Source organism: Lathyrus oleraceus, chromosome 1, assembly GCF_024323335.1.
Source record: "Lathyrus oleraceus cultivar Zhongwan6 chromosome 1, CAAS_Psat_ZW6_1.0, whole genome shotgun sequence".
In the NCBI taxonomy this organism is placed as follows: domain Eukaryota; kingdom Viridiplantae; phylum Streptophyta; class Magnoliopsida; order Fabales; family Fabaceae; genus Lathyrus; species Lathyrus oleraceus.
In genome coordinates, this window is record NC_066579.1 from 374,919,871 (window position 1) to 374,930,880 (window position 11,010).

An 11,010-nucleotide genomic window follows, 5' to 3' on the forward strand; every position below is an offset into this window, starting at 1 on the left:
AAAACTTGAGGAGGCGTGTTTTCTGGACACATACACCAATCCGCTTCCTGGAGTTTTTCTGGGAGTTCCAACATGTTGAGGTTAACAAACCTAGCCAAGTTGCGGAACTTGCCATTCCATTCAACATAGAGCTCTTGGAGTTCCTTGATGTCCTTTTTATCTTCATCTAAGGTTGCTCTAGCTTCTCTGTACAACCTCTTCCAGTACACACAATCGTTTTTAGGAGTAAGTAGGCTGCATCACCTTCCTGGCTCTCCAAAACTGCAAACCTCCTCGTAGCCTCTTCCAACTGGTACCTGAGACGGTGACAGTTTCTTTCAGCTTCTTCCTTTTGGAGGATCTCGCGAGACAACTTTTCCTCGCACTTCTTCAGAGCGTCCCTCAAGTCACGGATCTGTGCCTCAAAGTCAAGCTTAATTTCTTTTTTATCCATAAGAGATTTATCCAACAATCTCCCTAGCTCACAGATCCTATACTCAGCTTTTTTGAGCTCTTCCTTCCTGGTTCGGATCACTGATGTGGAACCCAATAGGATGTGATCAAGATCATCTTTCTGGTCTTCCAATAGCCTAGCTCTCTTGTTGCTATCCTCAAGTTCTTGGGCTTTTCCCTTACGTTCCTCTTTCAAATTCTGATTTTCCAAGATAACTCAATTCATCTGAATTCGTAATTCGGCATTCTCCACTTCGAGCTCCTTAAACTTAGTAACGAGTTTCTACATGTCCTCAGGGAGTATGGGCTCGGGCTCAGGAGTTTTAGGAAAAGCTGGAGCCTTTAAGATATATGGCAACTGGATTTTCTCAACTCTTTCTTTCACCCATTGCGTGTAAGGTTCTTTGGCAAGAATGTTTCTCTTTCCAAACTCTTTACCCATTCTTACAACCTTTAACCAAGCCTTTCGTACTGCTCTTACATCAGGATTGCTTGCTTGGATGTCAGAGAGCACAAATGGCTGTAAGTCCTTTGCGTCAGGAAGGCCATCCATGGAGTAACCGTGTTGTAATCGAGATAACATAGGGTTATAGTTGATGCAACCCTTGGTACCCAACAACGGTACATTAGGAAATTCCCCACAGCTGACTATAATGTCTGGGGTTTCCCACTCTCGGATATACCATCTGATGGAACTTGCGGTGAGAGAAGCTAATTTCTGGGGAGACTTAAGTTCTTTTGCCACAAAAGGACCTTCTTCGGGCATGTGTTGCATGAACCAAGTGTAAAGCAACGGAGCACAACACAACAACACTCCACCCCTCTTTTCATGTCGAGCGTGAAGGGCATAGTAAACGTCAACTAAGAGAAATGGTACTGGATTGCCAGAGAGAAAGACTTCTATGGCCACTTGATCCACAAATTTTTCAACATTTGGGAAGAGCACAATCCCATGGATCAATAAAGCCAACACAGCATAGAATGCATTCCAATATCCACTTTTCTTGAAATTTAGAGCTAAATCTTCATAAAACATCGCGGCAAAACCTTTGCAACCCCCTTTTTCAGCCCAATTGTCTCGAACAGTCGGGACATTGATACTTAGGGCCGAAGCTATCTTCTTTGGGCCCATATCTTCTTCGAGCTTTGGAAACGGATTAAAATCTTTCAACTTGAGACCCACAATCCTCTCGACTTCTTCCAAAGTAGGAGCTAGCTGGAAATCAGCGAATGTGAAACAGCGTAGAGGTGGATCATAATATTGTGCCAGAGAGCCGATAATTCCATAGTCAACTTTCTTATTTAGAAGGCTCAAAATTTTCCCATAGTTTTTTCCGAACTCATCACGTCTACTGAGAGATAAATCAGAGATCAAACCCTTCAGACTGTCCAACTTAGGTTCCTTGTACTTAAGCGTGAAGGTGTGTCTTATTGAAGTTGTCATTTTCAAGTTCTCAATTCCTGAAACAAATAAGAGGTAACTAAGAGTTTGCTTTTTATGATGTTGATGCTATGTATGAATGTAATGCATTTTTTTTGTATAGGTTCAATAGGCTTAAGGCATGGATAAGTCTGATTGCTTTGTATAGAACATGGTTCTCACCAGGTATGATTTAAGGTTTTTTGAAAAAGTTCCTAGAGTCATGGATCCATTAGACTGTTTGCTACTTGCGGCAACTTACTTGTCGGGCATCAACTCCATCTAAAGAATCTACTCTAAGTGAGGTTCTCGCATCGATCTAACGAGAAATACATCTCGCAGACCCACACTACGCAACCATCTTTCCTAGTGGGGCAAAGAACTAAGGTTCTACAAATGGTTCTCAGAGTCATGGATCCTAAAGAAAATATCGAAGCTTACGGCAACTTACTTGCCGAGCGACAACATCCTCTCAAGAATCTACTCTAAGTAAGGTTCTCGTACCGACCCAACGAGAAATACATCTCGCGGACCCGTACTACTCAACCTCGTCCTATCTTATGTTTTTACTCGAGACTCGGGTAAAAAGCCTTTCCCATAAGGTTTGCAATCAAAGTATCCAAGTACCAAACCATAATCGAACCAATACAACAGATTCATATCAATATGACAATAGAGATAGTAAAAACAATAAAAAAAAAGCCACATAGGTAAACAAACAAAGGCACACAAACGACCTAACTAGGCTTGACTCACTTAGGGATTGATATTCCCCTGCAGAGTCGTCATCTGTCGCACCTCGAAAAAAAAATGTGGGGATACGACTTCAAAGCGAAGCGCACGCTCGCAATGATGGACTGAACAGAGTCGCCACCGAACTTTATTTATTCCTAAAAAGGAAAGCGGAAATATCCATAAAACCCAGGACAAAAGAAAGGATAAGATATGGTCATCGCAACCAATATCAGGGTTCGGGAGTCGATTACGCAAGGGGAAGGTATTAGCACCCCTCACGTCCGTTGTACTCAACGGGAACCATTAGGTCAGTTGTGTGCGTTAATGTTAGTTTGAAATGTTATGCTTTAAGTTATTAAGTGGGAAAGAAAGAAAGGATGAGAAGATAATGTTTTTGGATTTTTGACGAAGGACTAAACCTAAGTTTTTTATTAGTGGGCCTGACAAGATTTACAAATCCTGCTCCTACGTATCTCAAAAGAGAAATCAAGGCTTACGTAGTTCTGGGTAGAAAAATGTTTTGTTTGTTGGTCGATTTTAGCGAAAGCTACTTTATGTCAAATCGACGAAAACATTGTTGGACTACCCAAAACAGGTGGAGAAACATTGCCTTGCATTGTTTTGAAACAAAGTACCTTTCGTTTGTGAAAAGGTTTAAGAGATCAATCGCACGGCGAGTGTTCTCTTTGGCATAACATTCAGAGAAGATCCAGTATCAACCAACACTCTCGCCAAAGCATCATCTTTGCATTTCACCGAGATATGGAGAGCACGGTTTTGATTTTGTCCATCCTCAGGTAATTCTTCTCCACTGAAGCTCAAAGTATTGCAAGCTGTGATATTTGCAACTACTCCATCAAATTGGTCAACTGTTATGCTTTGTGTTACATGAGCTTGAGCAAGCACCTTCAACAAAGCTTCCCTATGAGCTTGGGAATTCAATAGCAGAGACAGAATAGATATCTTAGATGGTGTTTGATGCAGCTGATCCACCACTTTGTAATCACTTCTCTTGATTAACTTCAAGAATTCCACAGCATCTTCAGATTGGACCACTTCAGGTTCTTTAGCAGGAGTTACAATTGTCGATTCCTTGTTTGGCCCTTGAGGAGTCACATTGAATTCGGGCGCATAGACTCGACCACTACGGGTCATTTTGCTCATCCCTGCAATATTGGTGACGTCTTCACTTACAGTTTCTGTCACCTCAGCGTCTGAACTTCCTTCAAATACCTTATCCACAGCAGTAATCTCATATTTCCAAGGCACAGCCTTGGTGCTCTCGTAGGGAAAAGGCGTGGGCATACATATTTCCACAGGCGACGGATGACTATTCTCAGGAGCCATCTTTCTGCTATAGTAAGGGATTTCCACTGGTTCGGGTAAATTGAAAGAAGGTTGAATTACCAACACGTCTTCGTTCTTCATAACACTGGATATTTGAAGCACTCCTTTATCCATTAAATCTTGAATGTTGTCTCGTACCACCTGACATCCCTTTGGGTATGTGGCACACTCTTCACAATTTTCATGATTAACATTGATCAGGCCAGCTTCTACCAATCAGGCATGGAATGCTGCCAAAGGAGTCTTAACATCCTCCACCTTCTCAACCGTAACAACAGTAGATGCATCTTCAATGGTGTTCACCGCAGGATCTCCATGGGGAGGAAGAGGATTGTTCTTCACATTTGGTCCCATGACCTTAAAAGATAAAATCTTGCTCTCAATCAGTTCCCGAACCCTATGCTTCAGAGCATAACAACCCTCGAAGTCATGCCCGGGGGCACCTTCATGAAAAGGACAGTGTGCATTAGGGTTGTACCATGGAGGAAGACGATCAGGTGGAGGTCCCATAGGTCTGGGAACCACCAAACCCTTCTGCAATAGGGAAGGATACAACTAAGTGTAGGACATTGGGATTGGATTGAAGGTCGCCCTCTCCCCTTGTCTCCTATTTTGGTTCTGAGCCTTCTGCCTCGGCGCTTGCACTCTCGGTTGTTGATAAACAGGAGCTGCCGGTGCTTGTTGATAAGCTGGCGGAGCCACAGCACGTTGTTGAACTGGAGCTGGTCGATAAGCTGGAGGCGCTTGATAAGCCTGAGAAGGCTGTTGATTGAACGCAGGCGTCACAGCAGCTATGTACGGTTGAGGAGCGTACTGGATGGGATACATGGGTTGCGGATAGGGAATTGGTTGTTGAACATACTGCTGAGGTGGATATTGTTGTGGTCTCCTTCTTGGAGGAGCTCTTCCTTGACCAACAGTCACAACATTTGTTTCCCCTTCCTTCTTTCTGTGAAACCCTCCAGAGAACTTCTTTGGATTAGCATTTGAAGTTCCAGCTACAGCCTCCAGTTTTCCGTTCCTTACACCATATTCAACACGAGCTCCTATAGCAACAAGCTCGGAGAATCCCAAAGAAGCACTTCCAACCATCTTCTCGTAGAACTGGGGTTGGACAGTGTCGATAAACAGTTCGGCCAATTCTTTCTCAACAAGAGGTGGTTCAACCTGAGAACCCAATTCCCTCCATCTCTGAGCGTACTCTTTGAAGGACTCCTTGTCATGCTGAAACATGCTCTGCAACTGTCTTCTGTCAGGTGCCATGTCCATATTGTATTTGTAGTGTTTTATGAACGCATCTGATAGGTCTTGGAAACACCTGATCCTGTTCTGATCCAAACTCAAATACCACTTGGAAGGAGCCTCACTCAAGCTGTCCTGAAAACAGTGGATCATCAGCTTGTCATCCTCCACGTGTGCAGCCATTTTGCGGTAATACATGATGAGATGGCTTTTTGGACAAGTGTGCCCCTTGTATTTGTCAAAGTCTGGAGTTTTGAATTTTGCTGGAATCACCAATCCGGATACAAGACACATTTCTTTGGCAGCAGATCCAAAGACGTGGTCTCCTTCTAGATCTCGGAACTTCTTCTCAAGGAGCTGCATGTTCTCCTTTATCTCCCTGAAGTCCTCAAACCTTACTTCGTCACCAGCAACAGTTGAGTCAACAGTCTGATACGTGTGGTTTTGATCTTCATAATGAGGAACATGCCTAGCATAGGCGGTTGGTGGAACCATAGTATGGATGACTGGACGTGCGTCGGTGTAAACTGGTAATGGCACAGTTTGTTGGACAGATTGCCCCATTTCGTGCACCACCTCCGCTCGGGGGACAAAGTCATAGGGTAGCCCATATGGAGGAAAGGTTGAGGGTAATGTCCTCTGAGGTGGGACTTCCACTGCTGGGCCCGTGGTCTCTGAAATCACGGTCGCTTGCGGAATCTCAAACCTGAAGGTTAAAGCTTGCAGCATCTCTCGCATCTGGGACATGCCTCCTTTGATTTCGTCTAGTTCAGCTCTAACTCGGGCGCTCTCTTGTTCTTGTTCAGCCATTCTCTGTCTTGCTCTAGCGCGAGTATTATACTGGTGTTGAAAATTCAGCGTGAAACTGATGGAAGAAAGGGCGGAGTGAGACTCTTTTTTTTGAAAATGTATGAATGCATGTATGGATGCATTTGTTTGCAAAACTCTTAGTTATCTTTATCCTTTATTCAAGCAATGTTAGAATATAAGAACAACATGTAATAATTGAGACCCAAAATGACAACTTCCATTAATTAAAATCAGATTCGAATACAAAGGGATTTAACTTCAAGTACACATGATTCGAATACAAAAAGATTTAAACACCAATAATTCAAATTCAAGTACAAGTAAACTTAAGTTCTGTCTCAGCTCTTAAGATCGTAGCCAGATCTGTGGTGAGCTCATTCATCATCTTCTTGATAAACTTGACGAAGTTGAAAACTTGAGGAGGCGTGTTTTCTGGACACATACACCAATCCGCTTCCTGGAGTTTTTCTGGGAGTTCCAACATGTTGAGGTTAACAAACCTAGCCAAGTTGCGGAACTTGCCATTCCATTCAACATAGAGCTCTTGGAGTTCCTTGATGACCTTTTGATCTTCATCTAAGGTTGCTCTAGCTTCTCTGTACAACCTCTTCCAGTACACACAATCGTTTTTTAGGAGTAAGTAGGCTGCATCACCTTCCTGGCTCTCCAAAACTACAAACCTCCTCGTAGCCTCTTCCAACTGGTACCTGAGACGGTGACAGTTTCTTTCAGCTTCTTCCTTTTGGAGGATCTCGCGAGACAACTTTTCCTCGCACTTCTTCAGAGCGTCCCTCAAGTCACGGATCTGTGCCTCAAAGTCAAGCTTAATTTCTTTTTTATCCATAAGAGATTTATCCAACAATCTCCCTAACTCACAGATCCTATACTCAGCTTTTTTGAGCTCTTCCTTCCTGGTTCGGATCATTGATGTGGAACCTAATAGGATGTGATCAAGATCATCTTTCTGGTCTTCCAATATCCTAGCTCTCTTGTTGATATCCTCAAGTTCTTGGGCTTTTCCCTTACGTCCCTCTTTCAAATTCTGATTTTCCAAGATAACTCGGTGTAGCACCTCAAATTTGCACCCTACCATTTTGTACATTCATTTCATATTAGGTCATAGCATCAACAATGTCCATTGCATAACATTGCATTGTCCATTTGCCCAAGTGCAAGCTCAGTTGATGAATCAGGTCAGACTGATCAGGAGAATCAGTCAATCAAGCAAGCAAGTGCCATTTTCATTGGGACAAAGCCCTAGGGTTGATTTTTCAAGCTCATATGGTCCAAGGATCATCTTGAAGTGGTTTGGCCAAAGATTGGATGCTCAGAAGTCACCAGTCATTGTTCAGTCAACCAAAAGTCAATAAAAGTCAACTGTGGTCAACTGTACATTTAATCAGTGATTTGATGATTGGAATTGGTTGAATATGTCTCATTCATGTCTATATAAACTTCATTTGGCATTTCAAAGACCAAGGTTGAAGGAATTGAGCTCAGGCAGACAGTTTCCAAAAATAGCAGATGACCTGTAATTTCAGCTGCCCAAAATGGAAACTTCTTCTCCTCAAAATAACTTCATCATACAAGCTTCAAATGGAATTTTGTCCAACATGAAAGTTGAAGATCTTGGTCTCACCATTCCAAAAAGTCCCAGAACTCAAAAATCCAATTTGTGGTTTGCAAAATATGGCTCAGTGAATTTCAGAAAAGACCCGTAATCAGGAGGCCATAACTACCACATGGATTGTCCAAATTGCAAGTTCTTTATATGCACAAACTCCCTTTGACATGTACTTCAAGGGTGCATCATTGGATTTTTCCAAAAAGGGCCAATGCAAAAAGTCACGTTTCAACTAGACTGTTAAATTGGATCAGGGGCAAAATTGTCCAAATGTCAAAATATTTGGAATATTGAGATGGGACTTTTTGTAACACCTCAGGAATGGCATTTGGAGTGTGTTTGAATCCTCATTTCATGGCTAGGCTTTGTAAATTGAGATGTGGTTTGAAAAATGGAAGTGTGAAAATTGGACCTTTTTCTATCAAATGGTGAAATTGCAAAATAGGCATCCAATTGAAATGAAACTTGTTTCTACACATTACAGATGGTATTTTGGACTTGTTGGAACCAAAATTGAGCTGCTACATGAACTGATTTGGAGAGAGGGCATTTTGGCCAAATTGAAGGAAAATGCATCATAAGCTTCATTATTCACTAAACACCATTCTTCACTAATTGAGGTTAATTATTGGATTAAAGGATCCATATATAATGTTAATCTCTAACAGAATTTGACACTAATCATAATTCACAATCACGTTTTCTGCAATCACAATCTGCAATCTAACAGAAAAAATCTCAAAGCAAATACTCTAAAACTCTCTCATTTTTCTCCAATTCACACAACACTTTTTTGTTGATTCCATCAAGATATCATCAATTTCGTGTGTTTTTCTCTGTGAATTCACCACTTGCAGGTATCGATGAAGCTCTGTTGGTGAAGAACGAAGCGGAATCGTGACCGATTCAAGCTGCTGCGAAACCTGCTTCTTCCATGGCAGTCGACGATTCTTGAGAATCCGTGCATTGTGGAGCTGAACGAACTTCGCCATTCGCCTCCTGAGTCCAATTACTTCATCTGTTTCGCCATTGGAGCTCTGAACTTCGCCGATTCCGGTACTGTGCGTCAAGAAGGTTCGGATTTGATCATCACCGTTTCAAAAATTGTGTTAGGGATGTTGTAGAGTGCTGTATGTAGATCATATATCAATTTGTGGATCGTGATTCCATTACGAATTGACCGAGATATTCGCGATTTAAGTTTAGATGCGTTTCTTTCTTTCGTTCGATTCGTATTGTGTAGTAATTTATGGACAAAATCGCTTGCGTATTCATGCTCCTGAGATCACGATGAATCCAACGGTGTATCGCATGTCCGTTTCCGTGCGAAATTGGTTGCGGCGATGATGAACAGTAGAGGGACGATGAACATAGCGAAGAAGATGATGAAATTCTGCAGAAACCGCGTTTTGACTGTGCGTGTGTATTTACGGATTTGCCACCTGACCTTAATTAATTAATGAAATTCATATTAAATCCAAAATAATTATTTTAATAAATACAAGAAACTTCTAAAAATCATATAATCCACAATTTTGATCCAAATAAATTCAGGATTTTTTTGTTAATCTTATTTTTTTCTCTACCTTTTTATAGAATCAAAAAATAAAATTGTGCTTGAGAATTTTTTTAATTGGTATAGAAATCTTTCTAATGTGTACAAAATTCACATGTCTCACCTTTTTAATTATATAGTCACCATACATAGTCCAAATTAATTGAAATTTTAGATGTAGATTCTTGACACATTTCTGGAATTTGTGACATAGGTTTTGCATTTTTTAGACCTCTGGTCTTTTAGCTATGATTTATTGAACTTGAGTGTGGAAATATGTGACACCTTGTGATATGTTGAGTTCCCGGAATTTTTTGCCATGCTTCCCCTTGGCCTATGGCCTTAATTTTTTGCATGTAGCACATTTAACATGTTAACATTCACTATGATTTTTCGTGGATTTTTATAATCCATTTCTTGATTAATTAGAATTTTTGCATGCTGCCTAGTATTTTTAGGGCCTTGTTTGTGACACTTTTGTATATATGTTGCCATATCCTCATACCTTACCTTATGATAATGAAAATTGGTAGAGTGTTTCTTAACACATTAAGCTTTCAATTGGCTTTGGTCCCATCCATTTACCATTTAATGCCACTGTTTACCATGTGATTGAAGTTAGCATACATTTTGTAGCTTCATTTGATTGTGTTTTTGCATGCCTTGTCATGTTGAATTAATTCCCATAGTTCCACTAGTCCAAATGGCTTAAAAATTGACATGTAGCTTGTTGAATGTCCTCTGTTTAGGATATAATTTTTTGTGGAATTTTCCATGCTGTTTTGGTATTTTTTGTGATGTGATTTTGCTGGTTGATCATATGTGGTTCACCATTGCTCACTTTGCCTTACATGTTGCATAGATTAAAATGTGTGCATAGTTAGGGTGTGGGACCAATTGGTATCCCTTTGTAATTGAAATAGCTTGACTTTGATCATAAATTGGTTGCTGTTTTAATATTTTTCCATCTTTTTGACCCTAGGCTAGTCCTAGTGGTCATGTTACTTACATTTGAATGTGATTGTGGCTTTTCAGGTTAAGAGGTTAAGGCTTAAGGATATTGTTTCACATTTGGGATGTTTTGCTTGATACTTGTAAACTAATGTGGCTGTTTTGTAGGATGTTGGTCCACATGGACTTGTGCTATGCACATCATTGGGATTGTTAATTGATCATTATATTGTTGTCTGTTTGTGAAAGTAGATACTGACTCTGTTTGACTTTTGTACAGGTACACTTAGTTGCTCAGTTCTCTTAAGAACTTGCATTGCTTTGCTTATAAGCAATTGGCATTGAGGTATAGAACTTTCTTCTTCATGTAGTCTGGAGACCCGGCTGTTACCGAGTCGGGCAAACTGTCTGAAGTCCTCCTTAAGAGGCAATGCTTGTGTATGTTTATTTTTAAGCCCAAGCAGGAAAAGTCCTTCAAGTAAGGCAATTGGTGGAAGGTAGGGATAAGCAGTCTATCCCTCACTATTCTGTGAGTCTTCTCCTTGCTCCCATTACATGGTTGTAGCATTGAGATCCTAACCCAAGATCTATCGAGTCAAAATGGGGAAAGAGTTCCATCTTTCTGAACTCCCCCACATTCTTATATTTATATGCTCTCTCGGACTTGAGATAGAAGCAATGAGGCACACCCCTCATCACCTTTCATCTGGCTTCACCTTAGCCCCTCAATGGCAAGGTTAAGAGCTAACCTGACCCCGATACAGAGGCTTGTTTGTTGAGGTTGATATGACCCCTCGACTAAAGCCTAACCTTGATGTTTGAGCCCCTTGTTGGTGTGTTTATTCCATGCTGTATGTGTTTGTGTGGTGTGATTGTATCCCCTAGGTTTGCTAG

General features: G+C 41.1%; 1 protein-coding gene across 1 annotated transcript; it reads right to left on the reverse strand.

The window, feature by feature from the left end:
* Window positions 1-4,489: 4,489 nt before the first annotated feature.
* LOC127107957 (uncharacterized) lies at window positions 4,490-5,986 on the reverse strand. Its single transcript, XM_051045311.1, has one exon. The coding sequence runs from the start codon at window positions 5,984-5,986 to the stop codon at window positions 4,490-4,492; it is 1,497 nt and encodes a 498-aa protein (XP_050901268.1).
* Window positions 5,987-11,010: the final 5,024 nt, after the last annotated feature.

What these genes read in the sequence shown, in the direction of transcription:
- LOC127107957 (XM_051045311.1), bottom strand. Translation starts at nt 5,986, where the DNA reads ATGGCTGAACAAGAACAAGAGAGCGCCCGAGTTAGAGCTGAACTAGAC.